This window comes from Onthophagus taurus, chromosome 6, assembly GCF_036711975.1.
Source record: "Onthophagus taurus isolate NC chromosome 6, IU_Otau_3.0, whole genome shotgun sequence".
In the NCBI taxonomy this organism is placed as follows: Eukaryota; Metazoa; Arthropoda; class Insecta; order Coleoptera; family Scarabaeidae; genus Onthophagus; species Onthophagus taurus.
The window spans coordinates 29096198-29115371 of NC_091971.1; the positions used below are offsets into that span (position 1 = coordinate 29096198).

At 32.0% G+C, this 19174-nt stretch overlaps 1 protein-coding gene across 1 annotated transcript in view; it reads left to right on the forward strand.

Annotated features, from left to right (window-relative positions):
• LOC111415991 (cilia and flagella-associated protein 47-like) overlaps positions 1-17447 on the forward strand; it is a 75159-nt gene extending 57712 nt beyond the window's left edge. Inside the window, exons 11-12 of the mRNA XM_023047902.2 lie at positions 14660-17067; positions 17125-17447. Of these exons, the coding sequence (XP_022903670.2) occupies positions 14660-17067; positions 17125-17411 (2695 nt within the window). The 3' untranslated portion in view covers positions 17412-17447. The remainder of the gene's footprint in view (positions 1-14659; positions 17068-17124) is intronic.
• The last annotated feature ends 1727 nt before the right edge of the window (positions 17448-19174 follow it).

Here is a 19174-nt window from a genome sequence, read left to right on the forward strand (position 1 = left end):
TCCTGCAATATCTAAGAATCGAAAAAAAATTACAAGAGGACATCTTTTGGTAGCTCTTTGAGTAGTATAAAACACACACTTCTGATCAACAACACGGAATTATTTCTGGTTTGGAGAAAGTAAAATTAAAGCTTTATTTTTTTTTGGGTGCATAGGAAACGATGATCATATCTTCTTGAAACTAAAATAATTCCCACAGTACACGATTTATTTGGAAGAAATTCAGGAGGATTTTTTTTTGTTTTTCTTCATCGTACTAGCCAATGTAAGACTATTTTCCAAAAGATAAACAGCCAAAGGATAGCTAGTCTAGTAATTATCGGTTGTTATATTTCGATTAGAATTTCTTATCGATTTCACCAACCTCTGGACTATATCGAACGGTTTATTGGATATCTTGTAAGGTCATTTTTATGCCATAATTAGCTGGTTTCTGTGGCATATATTGTACAAATCCTCATCTACCTCTAAATCTCATCTATTGTAACAAATTCTCCCAAATTGTAACTATTCATGCAATTCTTCACAAAACTATCGTAAACATTTTTGATGTCGCGTAATTTAACAGTTTTTTCTCGATCCTTTCTAGTTCTTACATCGTCAAAACGTAAAGCGCTAAGTAGAAACAAAAATCTCTTATAACTAAATGCAGCCCGCAGTCTTATCATTCCAGTGCCATCTTTGCTCCATAATTCATGGACATTTAAATTTTTTTCTTTCCTTACCGCAATAATAAACAGTGCTCCCAACAAAGCTTGAATTTCTAATCATCTATTCTCAATATATATATTTGTGTAAGATACAATATTGTTTCTATGTCTTTACCCACGTAAAACTGATAGTCTTCTTTTTGTTTATGTGACAATTCCATACATTCGTCGTCATCATTTGTAGATTGTTCGGATTCACTATTGTCACTTCCTGAATAATTTCATTCTCACCTTCACTTTCATCGTCAAAGTCGACAATATCTTCTTCTACATCTGATAAATTATCTTTAATTTCAATTCTCGGCCACTTGAAACATAATTTTTTTCCACTTTCTGTACCTATATTTAATAACAATTTATGAATGCGTAACTATTTTCCGAATCGATGGATTGTTAGAGGTGCAGAAGCTCCGATTCATCGGCCTCTCTTTTATATTAACAAGCAAAGAAATCCACTCATCACAGATATTAGACATAAGAACATTGACTTCTGCAAAACGTTGGAACGGACCATGGAATGATACTTTGTAAGATAAATATTGATATTATGGAAGGTATTTGAAAGGAAGAGAGACCACAAGGATAACTTCCCCAGAGACTGACTCAGAGCTGGTTCTCTTCCTCTGCGAAATAAAACCTGAAACACGAGGTTTCACAAACAGGCAATTGTTCCTAATCGAAAGTAGAACAAGAAGCTTGTTGAACGATGGTGGGAGATTGCCGAAGACATAGAAAGATAGGGGGGAAAATAAGGGTGGCCAAACCCCACATAGGATTGTAAAGCCAAAAGAAGCAAAAGAGGAAGAATATAAAATATTGTTATACAAAGCTATCATGAAACCACTGTGGAGTAAAGTATTTAGCTATGGGGTACTGCTAGTGCTTCTAATATAGCAACGAAGGAATGCAATCTCGGGATCCCGAGATCCCGATGTTTAAAGCTGAATCCCAGGATTTTCTGGATTATAACAAAATTGAAATAATTTGTAAAAATTAATCCGTTTTTTTCCACGCTGGCGTTACCCGCTGCGGTCCGTCGTCGAATTCATGTCTAAACCTGTACGTTAACCGACACACCAGTCGTATCAGTCAGTATGAGTACGTGAACCGAGACGATATTCACTACATGAAATGGTGAATAAATGCATTTTAAAAGTAATAGTGTAAACAGTGCATTTTAAAAGTAATATTCATTGATATATAGGGTGCCCGGAAATTGCGTTCATATATTTAAAGGTGTGATTCTACATAAAAAATCATGAAGAAAAGTTCATATAAAGGTGTGTCCTAAAATGCTTCCTAAGGAAGGTAGAGCGGTTACGGGGCGAATACGATAATCGAATAAAAAATTAGAAGGAATGTGCAAGTTGCTGAAATAAGGGATAGGGGGCGCAATTTATTTCCCATATTTCTTTTTGCTTTGATCTTTTCACTATTTTAACCTCAAAATTAGAATCTACGGAAAAAAATACATAAAAAATGTCCTGCTTATAAAATGGTCTACGACCACTTGTTTTCAAGATACATAATACTAAGTAAAATACAGCACACAAACATGTGTCTTAAACTATCACTAAAAATCTTAGTAGGCTCCTTTCATTTGTTGATCTTTGCTGTCAAGCGGTCGATAAAAAATTATTTTAGTGCAACAACCATTATAATTTACGTTTAATTAAATCAAAATGGTTCAACACTCAAACGAAGAGATGGCAAACATTCACTTTACGTACGGTAGAGCTGATGGAAATGCCAGAGAAGCACGAAGATTGTACGCAGAACGATCTCCAAATCTACAACTTCCCTGTGAACGAATGTTCGCTTCTATTCATGAAAGATTGTGTGAAACTGGGCGCTTTAAGGAAAATCGTTACGACTGTGGAAGATCTTGCACTACGAGGACTGTAGAAGTGGAAGAAAGGGTGCTCGATGCAGTAACTATCAATCCTACGGTAAGCACTAGGAGATTATCGGTACAAGAAAATGTGTCGGAAACCACCGTTTGGGAGGTATTTAAAGATCAGCTACTGCATCTATATCATTACCAAAAGGTGCAGGCCTTAAAACCCACCGATAGCATCCCAGGACTACAGTTCGGTCGTTGGATTATGGAACAATGGCGCCATGACAGAAATTTTCCGGAAAAAGTGTTGTTTATCGATGAAGCTGGATTTACCCGAGATGGCGTTATTAACTTCCATAATATCCATGTTTGGGCCGATGAAAACCCATACAATGTTTTAGCCACGAAACATCAAGAAAGATTTTCTATTAATGTATGGGTTGGTATTATTGGGGATCATTTAATTGGTCCGCATGTACTTGATAACCGTCTCAACGGTACAACTTATCTTAACTTTTTGCAAAATCCCTTGTTTGAACTGATGGAAGAAGTACTGTATCAAACACGAAGGGAAATGTGGTTTATGCATGATGGGGCTCCTCCTCATTTCAGCGTTCAAGTACGGCAATATTTAAATGAAACCTACCATGAAAGATGGATAGGTCGGGGAGCGCCCGTAGCATGGCCCGCACGTTCGCCGGACTTGAATCCCATAGACTTCTTTTTCTGGGGTTACCTTCAATATTTAGTGTATGCAACACCATTGAACAATGTCGAAGAGCTAGAACAACGTGTAAGGGACGGTTGTAACTTTATTCGAAACAAACAAGGTATTTTTTGGAAAGTAAGTTCATTAATTAAACGAGTGAGATGTTGCATTGACATGGATGGTGGAATTTTTGAACAATTCTTATAACTTTTTTTGGTGTTATTTGTTAAAAATTTAAGTGCTTTTTGTTAATGTTTTAAGTTACACTTTTTATTTTTGTTAAATTGTTAATACGTTTTGTTTAGATTGTTTCTATTAAGGTTATTAAGATTTTGGTAAAATTTTAAGTTATTATGAAAACTTAGTAATAATCATCTTTTGAATCATTTTGATAAAATTAACCATGATTCGCAGAAATTTTTGTAGACAATGTACGAAGTAATTTTTTATCACCCATTTGACAGATTAAATCAAACCAATGAAAGAAGCCTATTAAGATTTTTAATGATAGTTTAATAGAAATGTTTGTGTGCAGTATTTTACTTAGTATTATTTATCTTGAAAACGAGTGGTCGAGTGAACCATTTTATAAGCAGAACATTTTTTATGTATTTTTTTCCGTAGATTCGAATTGTGAGGTTAAAATAGTGAAAAGATCAAAGCAGAAAAAAATATGGGATATAAATTGCGCACCCTATCCTTTATTTCTGCAACTGCACATTCCTTCTAATTTTTTATTCGATTATCGTATTCGCCCAGTAAAAATAGCTAAATATGCAAAATTTCGTGTTTCTAACCCTAGCAGTTTTTGAAATAATGAGAAATAACCACATATTGAACGTCTTCTTCAAAGCGCTCTACCTCCCTTAGGAAGCATTTTAGGACACACCTTTATATGAACTTTTCTTCATGATTTTTTATGTAGAATCACACCTTTAAATATATGAACGCAATTTTCGGGCACCCTGTATATTTAGTCAAAGTAATTTGATTGCACTTGTGTTTAAAAAAATATTCTTGGAAACATGTCTGAAAAAGAACCATCTTTCATTTTACATAATAAAGATAGACTCAAGATCTGTGTGGTCGCATTATTTAAAGTAGATTGACAATAAAATTGCAAAATGTAAGAAATGTAGATCTATCCTAAAAACATTAGGTGGTTCTACAAAAGGCATTTTCACTTCATACGCATTTATTAGCAAAGCATAATTTGAAAGTACATTCAGCTGACCAAAATTTCACTAGTGCTAGTCAAGAACATAATTATGAGCCTCCTATGAAACGAAAATTGACAGATTACTTTATATCGGAAAAAAAATCCACATTAGACGAAACACTGACAGCTTTAGACGGGTTAACATTTAATGTATTTATCACATCGAAAGATTTGAGGCAGTTACTTATTTCCAGCGGTTTCAAATTGCCTGCATCAGCAAACACCATTAAAAAGCAAGTAGTAAATTACAGTTTATACATTAGAACATTAATTTCCAAAGAAATTAATCAATATAAAGTTTTGGGTACACGGTTTTCTTTGAGCTTTGGCGAATAGACCTCTACATGAAATAAAAGATATATGAATATTAATGTACATATCCCTAATAAACATTGGAATTTGGGTCTTATTCGTGTATATGGGTCTATACTTGCTGAGAAATGCATTGAAGTATTAAAAAGTCGTTAAAACGAGCATAATTTGAATATTGATACAAACATTGTTGCTATTGTTACGGATGGTCCAAATGTAATGTGTTGGAAAACTTGTTCAGGCTGAACCTCAGTTGTGTTTAGTAGATGGAATTCACTTTGCAGTTTGTGATGTTTTATATAAAAAATATTATACGCAAGTCTCCGTCTCCGAAGCAGCGTTGGAAGAAACTAATATAGATACTTCAAATAACGACGAGAATGAAGATGAAGACATAGATAATACAGATATGGGACTAAGTTTTGTTCCTCCAACATATGATAAGACTACAATACTTTTTGGTGAACATAATATCGAGAATTTGGTTTTATTTAAACGATCTCCCACAAAAAATGATACAGTCTTACAGAAATATGTTAAAGCAGAGAAAGGTAAGGAACTTTCGCTTATTCTAGATTGCAAGACAAGATGGAATTCTCTATTATCGATGTTGAAACGTTTTTTTGATTTAAAAGCATGCATACTAAAAGCTTTAATTGACTTAAAGTGCCCAATTACCTTAAACGAAAATGATTTTGCCCTTATTTCGGAAATAATAGAGTATTAGAGCCAATTAAATTAGCTGTAGATGCATTGTGTAGACGAGACGCCAATTTATGTACGGCAGATGCTGTATTAATATTTTTATTTCGGGAAATTTTTGAAAACCAGTCTAATTTTGCTAATAAAATATTCCAAGCACTAAAAGCTCGTATGGAAAAAAGACGCCATGCAGAAATTTCTGGTGTACTAAAATACCAGAAAAATTGAAACATTTGTTTGTAAAATTTGTAAAAAATTTTACAAACAAATGTTTGTAAAATTTTTGGAATTCCTTCTCGAACCGTTATTGAAAAGCATATAAAAAAACTTATTGAAAGACTAACAATTGTAAACGAAGATAATTTAGAAACATGTTGCAACAAAGATGTGGAAGACAATATGGGAGTGGATCAAAATGAAGAATCACTAATTCGAGCAACCTTATCGTTACAAAAAAATTTACAAGAAGAAATTGAAAAGAGCATGAAGCCTTTGAACCAAAAACACAAACTTCAAGGAAGGAAATGAATCTGTTTGAAAATGGTGGACATAATTTAGAATTAGTGTATGAATATTTGTCGTCAATTCCACCAGCAAGTATTGAACCTGAGCGGGCGTTTTCTGCTGCTGCATATTTAGGAAATAAAATAAGAAGTAGGTTAAATGATGTAACCTTGGATGCACTATTATTCCTCCGTGCACATTTTCAAAAAGAAAAAGAAATTAAAAATAAATAAATAAATTGTAGTAATAAGTAGTATAATAAATTGTTTTATCTACGACTGCTTGGATAAGTCATCATTACCGCACTCATTTCAGATGATTTGAGTTACGTAATGCAGTTCATTATCGCACTGGTTTCATTACGTAACGCATTTTTAGCCTAATCAGAACAGACTTAATTTATTGAAACGAGCAACAATATAAAAGAAAAAGTGCTATCTACTTACAGAGAAACCATACTATTTATTATAAACATTAATTGTTATGTTTTTACATTTCAAAACACTTATTCCAGATGAGTAAACATATTGTTGAAACTGACAATTGAAAATTGTCAACAATCATTTCAAAGTATTTTTATAAATGTTAAATAGACTTTTTTAAAGAAATTGATTTTTTAGTAATTTTTAGCAGTCGTAGATAAAATGCTGTATACCACACGTGGGCTAGAGCATAATTATAGTACTTGTGTGATTACACGACTCGGTCTACGACCTCGTCGTGCGATTCTCCACACTCGTACTGTAATTATGTTTTTGTAATTCGCTACGGTAACAAAAGCTCTAACAGTACTCAAACGGGTGCTGTAATGAGACTCCTTACAGCATCCGATGCTGTAATGAGATTTTAGTAACATTTTATGGAACCAGTTCAAGTTGGTGACATTGGGTCATTAATTTTTTTAGTTGTCAATGTAACAATTTTTGTCTATGGATGTTTAAACACGTTCTTAGCATCGAATACAAGGTCCACAATGATGAGGACATTGAACACTGAGCAATTTCTCTTATTTTGGGAGGTGTACATGAAACATTTTTTTCAGATGAATACATTATTTTGTGTTTTGACAGTTTCTAATTATCAATTCAAATTTCTACTTTCAAGTGTTACGGTGTTACCAACTGCTGCATACCTATTTCCCTACATTGTCTAAATTTATTTTATTTTTGTTAAAAAAAGGATAAAAACGCGAATTACCAAAAATAGCATAAAAAACACGTTTCATAAGACTTAAAGCACTCATTCATTAAAAAACTCGTGGCTTCGCCACTCGTTTTTCAGTTTGAATTCGCGCATTTCAAGCGTGTCTTACGAAACTTGTTTTTTAATATACTATTCTAGCCCATTTGTAATATAAATAACAATTATTATTGTTTTGACAAATATAAAATAATAACTAAAATAATAATTATTCTGTCTTCTGCTTTTTAATTAGTAAACTTTTATATTTTTAATTAGGTACATCAAACATCAATAGTTAAATTAAGTTGTGTGCTGTTTAAATTTTTAAGTTTTTAAAAATTAAACTGACATACATTTTGAAAGTTTATAATTAATATATTAATATTATTAATACAATAATTTATACCCAGTAACCTGATGATTTCTAACTATAATAAAGAACATAAGATAATTAAAACACAATAAGGTATTCAACCTTCCTTTTTAAGCAAATAATCTTCGTAAATCACTATATAATTTCGGGATCCTGGAATTTCGGGATAAAATATTTTTAATCCCAGGATTGTAAAACTTGCCTGGATTTGCAATCCCTAATAGCAACCTTTCAACGTTTCCAAACCACAGAATAACCAGAAATGACAGTGAGCCCGTCTAGACAAAATCGGGCCTTGTGAATCGCCATTTTATTGGAGTTTATTTTGAGCTAATATCACGTCGGTTTATTATTTACTACGAGCCCTAATAACTATATATTGGGACATAATAGAATTTATATGTAATTAACAACAATTAAACAGATTATTTTGTTTTAATACATTTTTCAAATTAATATCATTTAATTAGACAATTAACAACAATTTTATCTAATGAACAACACAAAAACAAAATACGTATCCTATTACTTCTAATTAAACTAGAAAAATGTTAATTTTGCCTGACAACTAAATATTGGGATATTGCACGATTTGTATTTCTAATATGGAGTAACATCGTCCTTAGATTTTATAACCGCTCGAATTCGGTTGGGCATTGAATTCACTAAGGAATTCACTAACTCTATACTGTTCAGGAGTAAATCAATCCCAAATTTGCTTTATTTTGGCTTTAAGTTCTGGCAATGTCCGTTGTGGGTTGTTCCTCAAAGTTTGTTTCATTTTGTGCCACACTGTTTCAATTACATTCAGATCTGGACTGTTGGTAGACCAATACAGAACATTAATATTTTGATCGCCAACCACTTTTTTGTAGTTTATTATTGTAGAAATATGTAATTTTCGCCAACATTTAACTGCACGATACTTGGTAGTATGCTGTTTTGTAGTATTTGTTGATATTTTGCGGCGTTCACGGTGCCATCAATAAATTTAAAGCATCCTTATCCTAAAGCTGTCATACAGCCCCAAATGATTACTCTCTTCGGAAATTTTACACAACGCACATAGGCGAATTTTTTAAAAATCTTGGCCAAAATTGCAAAAATTTAAGGAATAAGATTGAAAATGCAATTATTGCTATTTGATTAAGTAAACCCCAAGGTGCCTTGAAACACCTTCTTTATAATTATTGTAACAATCGCCACCAACATATTTTAGTTGTCAATTGATTGTTTAGTAAACAGTTTTCACCTAGATAAAACGTCGGTAAAAAGTGTGGTTTTTAATTGATTTTTTCCTTTACACTTCTTTTAAATATTTCGAAAATTTATCATAGAACCTATTGCTGGTGATAAGTAGAATTGTATAATATACAGAAAGTAACAATTCGGTTATTAGTTTTTTTGTAATATTGTTTGATTACATCGTATGTGTAAATTGAGAAAATAATTTATTTTACGATATTTAGATGGGCAAAAAATAAATTGTTTAACATTGTTCAAAAGTAATATTGTATACGTGTTGTAGTATAAGGCCTACAATTATAGATTTTGCTAGAAATTCTTGCGGTATTTTGCGGTTTTACCTTAAAATAAATTTTTATTAGTGTGTATAAAGTTCGAAAAAAAAATCATAATTCTGCTATGTGCTGTTGGTTTGGGAAGGGCATTTGCACTTAGAAAATAAACATAAAGGGGCACTCTTTCACCATTAAATTGATAATATAGGATGTCCACAAAAAGGTTTCTAACCAAAATTACAATTTATTTTCTGAAACATTAATTTTAGTATGAGATGTTAGCGTTCTAAAGTTAATAATTTTCTAAAAAGAAATTAAAAAATTGAATTGACACACTGAGTTTTCGGTAAAATATTAAAAGATGTTATTGTGTCAATTCAATTTATTATTTGCAAGATTTTTTCCTTGAAAATTATTAACCATAAGTCTTATACAGGGGATGGTCCGTTACAAATGGCACACAGAGCAACAGTGAATTCCTTACATTAAATTATTACGATTTAACCCAATTTATCTTAATCCATTTGTTAATAATAACGAAGATACAGATGGGTAATGTTTATACTCTATTTTCATTTTTCTTTAATAATTTTCACTGTCAATTAGCATTAATACTCTCGTATTAATGCCAACACTCTAGTATAATGCCAATACTCTAGTATTAATGCCAATTGACGGTGTTAGTGTAGTGTTTGACCAAATAAAGTCATTTTTAACGCCAACTAATGTTTACTGAGCATAATAAAATTTTGCAAAGTGCCCTTAAACAGTGATTATCTTGGAAACGGAGAACTTTAGAGAAGATTGGTAGGTATACCAAATTTATGTAAAAATGTCTGAGAAACTGTTTTAAGTTGTGCGAGTTGTAAAAATTTTAACGATGAAAAAGATGTCTACTTTAAAGGAGTTTTTCAGGCAGGCAGCGCCATCTGAAAGATAAATCAAAACTAATACCAAATTATTATTTATCGTCTTAAAAAATGGTAATGTACCAATTTTCATGGTCATAATGCAAGAGAAAACGAAATTATTAAAGAAAAGCGAAAATAAAGTATTAACTTTAATCATCTGTATGTCGTTATTATTAAAAATTGGACTAACATAAATTGGGTTAAATCGTAACAATTTAATGTAAGGAATTCACTGTTCTTCCTTCTGTGTCCCTTAGTAACGGACCATCCTGTATATAAAATATAGGTAGATACAATTAAGTAAAATCGCAGTATATCATAAAATACTTCATCCTTGTTAATTGTATAGATATTTTTTAATTTCCACCAATTTTGAAGTAAAAAAATTGACAAAAATATCTTTTTAGCCAAGATTTTTAACTAATTCGCTTCTGTGCAACGTTTTGAACAATCTTTATGAAATGCAAATTTCGATTCATAGCTGAATATTATCCTGGAAAAGTCTTCTGCTGACCAAGACAGTTTAGATTTTGCCCATGTGACCCTTTCAGGCTTTCTGTTGTTTTTCTGTTAACAGTGGTTTTTCTTTTGCTTATGAAACAACAATTTTCTAAAAGCGACATTTTTTAATTATTGTTTGTAAGTAAACCTCGTAATACTTTAATCCACTTTTAAGAATCCATTTGCGACAGCATTCCCTTGATATATTAAATCCAGTTTTATTATTCCATTCAGCGGTAACTTGTCTTAAAATATTTCTTCCTCCTTTGTTGCAGATTTTTACAAGTATTCTTTTATTTCTATCAGAAACTAACTTTGGACGACCTGAACTTTTACTCTTTTTTTCTAATATTTGCCCAATTTCTCCATAATGTTTAATTACTTTCAACGCTATGCTTTTAGGAATATTAAGTTCGTCTGCTTTTTCACGTATTGTTTTATTGTGGCAATAATTTTTAATCACTAATTCATGGATTTTTGATTCTGTACAGATACCACGCACCATTTTAATTGATAAATACAGATTTACTCAACAGCAACAATGTTACAAGCTTTAGAACAAACCGGCAATTTAACATTTCATTTTACGTTATTTCCACACTTTACTTAATCTTAATTTGTTCCATTTTTATGGAAGTTACTTTGCATTGTCCTAATATTAAGTTGTCAGGTAAAATATACATTTTTCTAGTTTAATTAGAAGCAATAGGGTATGTATTTTGTTTTTTGTGTTGTTCATTAGACAAAATTGTTGTTAATTATATAATCAAATGATATTAATCTGAAAAAATTATTAAAAGAAATTAAACTGTTTAATTATTGTTAATTATATACACATTTTATTTTGTCCCAATATATAGTTGTTAGGGCTCGTAATAAAAGTTTGACATATTGACTCCAACCTAAAATTTATTTATGATATATACATAAGTTTATATAAGTACGTGTATCTCAAATAATTAAATAATGTTTCTTATCATTAACTGTTTGGGTAAATTACTAAAAACGTGTAATTCTGTCCTTAAAGTTATCAATAACTATGGATTAAAAATTTTTATATTGCAATTCTACTTTTATATATAAATTGTGTATACAGGGTGGTTCAGTTTTTAATCGGGAAACTTTACTAGAACGTAGTACTTGCCAAAATAACACAAGTTTTTTATATAAACATAGGGTCGCAACTCTTTTGTTTTCGAGCTATGAGCGATCAAAGTTGAGCTAAAAATTTACATTTTATTATTTATTTCGGCTATAAGTAAACCGAAGAATTTGAAATTTGGTATGTATTTACTACTGGTTAACATCTTGTTTTCTAGCATACCTTAAGCTTCCCTAGCGCCCTCTAAGGGGATGAAATTCACCACCCCCTTGGTTCTTTTTAGAAGAACTTTTTAACGCAATGCAATATTAACATAGAAAAATATGGGTTGTACAGCTCATTCTTTAGTGGTTCTTTTTTGTCTCTTTAGTTTTTCTCTTAAAATTGATAGTTTTTGCGTAAAAAAATAAAATATGTTACATTGCGCGGCAAAGCGCTACCTACAAATAAAAAACAAAATTTTAAGTTGGCTATGGAAGATGTAAACTTACCAGGATTTTGGGCTAACACAATAACACAAATTATTTACGATTTCGTCTCTTGACTTGTTTTCTCATTAAAGTAATAAAAAATTTAATTAAATTTAAGTTAAAATAATCATTCAAAAGATAAGTAACATTTAATAATAAATTAAATAGTATACTAAAAAAATGGAAATTACAAGAGAAAAATGTTAAAAAACAAACAGAAAACTAATTAAGAATCAAAATGAAACAAATTTATCAAAAAAACTCATTACAAAAATAAACACAATTAATTTAAAAATTGTTCAAAATGCATGCCATTGTTATCAATGCATTTTTGGCATCTTGTAACAACAGAATTAACTGCTGCTAATATTTGAAACGGATTGTTCCTTAAAGTGTTAGCAGCGTCTTTTATTTTTCCCAACAGTTCTTCCCGAGTGTTTATTGGAGCGGCGTAAACTAGATTTTTCATATAGCCCCACACAAAAAAATCTAAAACGTTAAGATCAGGAGACCTTGGTGGTCAGGCAACGGGACCTCGGTTTGCCTCTTGATAATTGACAGGACCTAGTCGTCCTATCCGTCTATGTCCATAACGTGCGTTACACCATGCACGTACGTTAGCGCTGTAATGCGATGGTGCCCCATCCATCTGAAGCCAATGTTGCTCCAGGTCACCTAGAGGAACGTCCGATAAACATTCCGCCAAATCGTTTTGCAAAAAATTTAAAAACATCGTTGCGTTCAAACGAGGTGGCAAAAAATAAGGCCCACAGAGGTTATTATTAATGACACCCATCCACACATTAAAACAAAACTCTGTTTGGTAGGTTTTTGGACGTATTGCATGGGGATTTTCATGCTCCCAACTATGTAAGTTATGGTAATTTACGACACCCCTTCTTGTAAACGTGGTTTCATCTGTCCACAAAATCTTCTTACAAAAATTTTGGTCACGTTCAACAGACTGTACAAACCACCTACAGAAAGTTACTCTTTTAGGACCATCTTCAGGTCTTAAATTTTGTACAGGTTGAAAACGATAGGGTTTCCTGTGGTCCTTCTTCAGAGTTCGTAAAATTGTACTTCTTGAGACTCGTAAATTTTGAGCTTGAAGTAGTCTAGCAGCTATGCGACTGCTTAATGTGCTGTCATTATCAAAAAGGTTTAAAATTGCTCTTTGGTTTCTGTTATTTTGATTATTTCGTACTTGCTGGGTATTTAAACCATATTGTCGAAAACGTTGATGTGTATTGATAAATACCTGAGGATCAGGACATCTTCTATTAGGAAACCTTCTAGCGTATTCTCTAGATGCCGCTTCCGCATTTCCATCACAAAAACCATAAATAAAATGAATGTCTGCGTATTCTTCTGTCGAAAATAATCGTGGCATGATCAATTTTTCGTAGTTTTTTAAACAATGATCAACAATAAAAAAATAATGATACTTTTACTTAATAACAATCAAGAAATATTTTCAATAATTGTCAACAATTAAGAGGATTTAACGTAACTAACAGCTCGTCTCAACACAAACATAAATTGTTTTTTGAAAATCAAAGCCAACTTTTAGAGTAATTTTAGCTAAGCATGGCGATACATGGCACGACATTTTTTTACACAAAAACTATCAATTTTAGGAAAAAAACTAAAGAGACAAAAAAGTACCATTAAAGAATGAGCTTTATAACCAATATTTTTTTTATGTTAATACTCCATGGCGTTAAAAAGTTCTTCTAAAAAGAACCAAGGGGGTGGTGAATTTCATCCCCTTAGAGGGCGCTAGGGAAGCTTAAGGTATGCTAGAAAACAAGATGTTAACCAGTAGTAAATACATACCAAATTTCAAATTCTTCGGTTTACTTATAGCCGAAATAAATAATAAAATGTAAATTTTTAGCTCAACTTTGATCGCTCATAGCTCGAAAACAAAAGAGTTGCGACCCTATGTTTATATAAAAAACTTGTGTTATTTTGGCAAGTACTACGTCCTAGTAAAGTTTCCCGATTAAAAACTGAACCACCCTGTATATTATATTATTAAATAAAATAATAGCATAAATACAAAAAAAAATGCTGTGTATAAATAATTCTTTTATGATACAAATTAGAGCGTACAAACCTGTACATGGCGCCAAAGCATCGAGGTCCCAAACTCGGCAATCTAAAACATCAAACGTTCCGACAAAGCTGTCAGTTCTGGTTATTCTGTGTCCAAACGTTGGAAAAAGTTCACCAAGCCATCCTTGACGTGCCTTTCTATGTCTCCAATGAGACTATTCAGCATGACATCCCAGTACAGACCGTAAAAGAAGTGATTCTACAGTTCAGCTTACGGTATGCTTACATGTATTTCTGTCCTGTAATTGTTTCCGTTCGTTATATGTTTTATTTCCCTGGTGTTATGGTAAGCAACTGTTTTTACTAGTTTGGTGAAATTTTCATTTTGTATATCTAATTCCTCGGTACTTTTTAAATTAACCTTTAGATTTATTTAGAATATTATGAACTTTTAGAGCTTAGCGGTGCATATATGTTATTAGTTTCATTTCTTAATCAATGATATTTACTTGATTTTAATTCGTTATAATAATGTTTTTTTAGAGTTCTTCTTCCAGTTTTCCTTCACAGCGACAACAGCTTCAAATATCATACGATAATAAACATACACACCGTATATCAAACACCAGTAATCGTGGCAACAGCAATGGCCAAACCATTAACTCCAACAACAGTAAAAGCTGACAACCACTATCTTCACCACTTCGAACCAAGTCCAGTATTCGGTGGAAAAGTAAAATTTTACAGTCAAATGCTTTTTAAATATCATCGACCGGATTGTAAAATATTAAAGAACGACGTGAAAAGCATCCATAAATCGTACATAGAAATTTTATACAATACAAAAGTCGACAAGGGAAAAGATATGTATTCGATTATGTGCGTTTTTACATACGAACCCAAAGTAGAGTCTACATTTAATGTGATTTGGTACCTTGAATGTACTTGCGGGGCAAATAGAACATCTTATACAGAAGGAACGGTATCAAATTGTATTTTTACTAGTTACTGTTTAATGAATTACATTTTAAAAAGAAGTGATATAAGACAGAAAAATATAGAATATACATATGAAAATTCTTCGTATCCATTTTATCCAAATCCAACAGATAAGCATTATAACTTTATGGAAGGGTTCGTTGAAGCTGTTGAATCATGGCTTTGTACTCAAGTATATTTTGGACAATGGAGATATGAAATACCATGCACGATGATTTCGTATAACTTATCAGTTTTTGAACCACCACCTCCAGATTGTTTAAAAAAACAAATCCAATTTTCTCGAATCCCACTTGTACATTTATTAGGAAATTTAGTTGGTCCAGAAATTCTTCAATATCTACTACCAACGGAAACACCTAAAAACGAAGTGGAATCAATTAAATACAGGTACCAAGTTTTTTCACGAGCTTTAGAATTCATAAGAAAGCAAGGTGCTTTCATCGGTTATTTGCGACCAGAATATTTATTCCTTTACTACGATTTTTGTATTTATAAAAGAGACCTATTCAATTATAAATCACACATTCCTTATCCCCTCACTGTTTTTGTGAATGAATACAAAGAATTTGCTCGGTTATCGAGACATAGTTGGTTGGATTTTTTACTACAAATTTATAAAACTTTATATTTAAATAAATTAATTACTAAATATCGGGAATTTGGAACAACAGGAAAATTAAAAGATACCCCTTTAGGAGACTTCTACAAGTACGAGAATACTATCGAAAGCCAACCAGATATTTATGGCAAAAATGAAATGTTAATATTTTGTTGGTTAGAATACAATTACGAAACGAATAAAGCTAAAATTTGGAAGAACCCCTCAAAGAAAAAATATAAAATTGAAGTATTCAATGGTGCATTAAACGATGGTATAATTTTTGCAGCTACATTAGGCACTTATTGTCCTTATTTAATACCTTTTCTACAAAACGTTTACCTGGAACCTGCAAATACAGAAGAAAGCTTTCATAACGTAACTAAAGTAATCGAATGTTTAGAAATGTTAAATTATTCTTTTAAAGTTACAATCGAACAAATAGTTAATGGAAGCGCAATGAAAACGTTTATGCTAGCTGTTTATTTATTCGAAATATTACCTTATTTGCATCCTAAGGACACAATTACCCTAGAAACAGGATTGTCCACTAAAATTACAAGGAAAATCGAAATTTACAATGAAAATAGTTTCCCAATAGCATACAAAACCATATTTATTGGTAACGATGATAAATGTTTTGCAGTAGGATGTAAAAATTTCCAAATTCCAGCGAAAAAATCTGTTAAGCTACCTATAAATTATATGGCACGTTTTATTAAAAATATCGAATGTGTGTTACTATTAAGCGGCGAAATTGTTGGCTATCGTTACGCCTCGAATAAAGTGATTACTTTAATTGGAATTCCCGACTTGCAGTACGCCTCCTCAACTATATCGTATACAAACGAACTTTTCAAATCAATGTATTTCAATTTCAAAGTTAAATCGCCTTACAAAGAAAAAGCTTCGTATAAAATGCAGCAAACTTACGATACATTACACGAAGCGTTAGAACTTTCGACAGTTATATATCATTTGGATAAAAATCGAATTACTTGTGCTAGACTTATCGTTTTAAACAAAACATTTGATTTCGATGAAAATGGTCTGTGTTCTATTCGAAGCGTTAACGTGAATATAATTAATGCCACCATTTCGATTTGGTTGTACTTTACGAATGAAACGGTGGGAGATTTCGGGGTTCAAGTGATCAGTAAGGTTAAAGATAGTAAAGAAAGAGATATTTTATATGTTCAGTTGCCGAAATTTATCGATGAATTACGGGAACGACCTGATTCTCTTTACATAAATATTCCAAATAGAGATAAACTGTTTTTTAATGCGATAAAAACTTTATTAGTACAAATTACTGAAGGTGATGAATCTGCTTTGTGGCAAAAAATCACAGGTAATATGTATAAGTAAATATTTCAAGATGAATAAATTTTATTTTAATGTATTTTAGATACTCCAATGGGAATAAATATTTTAGAAAACTTTTTCGCAACTTATACTCAAGACCAATTCTCATTATTGCATCAATGCAAAAGTGTTACTTATAACGTTATTGTGAACGAAAGTGCTGTGGTAGTCTTGCCTGAGATTATTAAATTTGAAGATGAATGTAGCTCATCATTTTCCAAAATTCCAATAGCACTGAAACATGTTGATGAGTATCCTCAAGATTTTGATTTTGTACTAGAATCACAAGATACACGACGAAGACGATTTTATACTGTACGCTTTTTATAAAAATGAATATAAGTGTTATTTATTTTTACAACTTTATTTACTCTGTTATAAAGCCTATTTCATTACAATAACCCTCAAAAACCGGATAGCTTTTGACTTGAATATTTAATAATAATAATAAATTTATTGAGCGGCAAAAGAAAGCATGTAAGTGTATAAATAAATATATCTTCCACCAACCAACACGATCTAATACTCAAAATATAAAACAATAATCTTTTTTAGTAGTTTTTCGATTTTTTTCTTTTAATAAAAAAAGCACATTTTCTCCATTTTCACAAAAAAATATTTCACATGGTATAACATTTTTTAATGAAGAATTTCTTTATTCCCTCACTTGTACCTATTTTTATTATTTTTAAAATTATTGTAACTCGAAATCTTGTTGTATCTCTCTCGTCTTGTTTTCGCTCTGCATATCACAGTAGCAGTCCACTGAAGGTGAAAAGTAATAATCGGGGCACACCCTGGTGGAACGAATCTCTTAGCTCCGAAAGAGAAGAGGTCCGGAAGCTTTTTAACCGGGCCAAGACCTGGTGCCGGATACTCCAATTTCAGGACATTAATGATAAGGTGGCCTTTTTTGTTGATTCAATTCATAATCTTTTTGATCGTCATGCGCCCTTGCGTACTGTTTCCATCCGTAAAAACTATTGCCCTTGGGTGATTGATAACATCAAGCTCCCTATGAGATTTCGTGATCAGGCTTATAGTAGATTCCGCCAGAGCAGGTGTCCCAATCACTTCCAGTATTATAAACAACTACGTAATTACACTAACTCGGCCATTCTGAGAGAAAAACGGGCGTTTTTAAACATTTTGTTTTAGGAGCGATCATCTCGTGATCTTTGGATGAGTTTTAGGAAATTGGGTGTTGTCAAAATAAGACTCAAGTATTGACTGATACTAGTTTTGATGCTGATACTATCAATAATTTCTTTCTCAGCACTCAAACTAATTCAACGGGAAGTGCTGAGTTGATTAACTTTTATTGGAATAACATACTACCACAAGTTACAGAAAAACTATCATTTTCTCTTACAAATGAAACTGAAATTTTCAATATTCTATGTGGTATCAAATCAAACTCTGTTGGTATGGATGGCATAAGTGTTAAAATGCTTTTATTGTGTTGTCCTACAATTTTGCCGTTCTTGTGCCATATAATTAACTATTCCATTGAATGTTCTGTGTTCCCTGATATTTGGAAGATCGCCCTGGTAACTCCAACTCCAAAAACCCAAAATCCTCATGAATTGGGGGACTTAAGACCAATTAGTATATTGCCTATATTATCCAAGGTTTGTGAGAGGGTCATGGCGGTCAGACTTCGCTGTCATCTTGATGATTATAATGTGTTGCCCAGTTGCCAGTCTGGCTTTCGTCCGGGATTTAGTAGCGCTACTGCGCTTCTGGGTGTGACGGATGAAATCTTCAAAGCAATTGACGACAAACGGGTTACTATCTTAACACTTTTGGATTTTTCTAAGGCTTTTGATAGAATACATCATGATACTTTAGTGGCTGCGCTCCATTATATAGGTTTATCTTTAGGTTCGATTCATTTAGTACAAAGTTATTTGTCTGGACGAAAGCAGTTGGTTAAACTTAATGGTGGTACATCCAATACCGCAGATGTTATATCGGGTGTCCCACAGGGCTCTATTTTGGGTCCTCTGTTATATCTGATATCTACAATTGGGTTCGCTAATGTTTTGGATCATTGTATGCCATACTTTTATGCTGATGATACTCAACTGCTC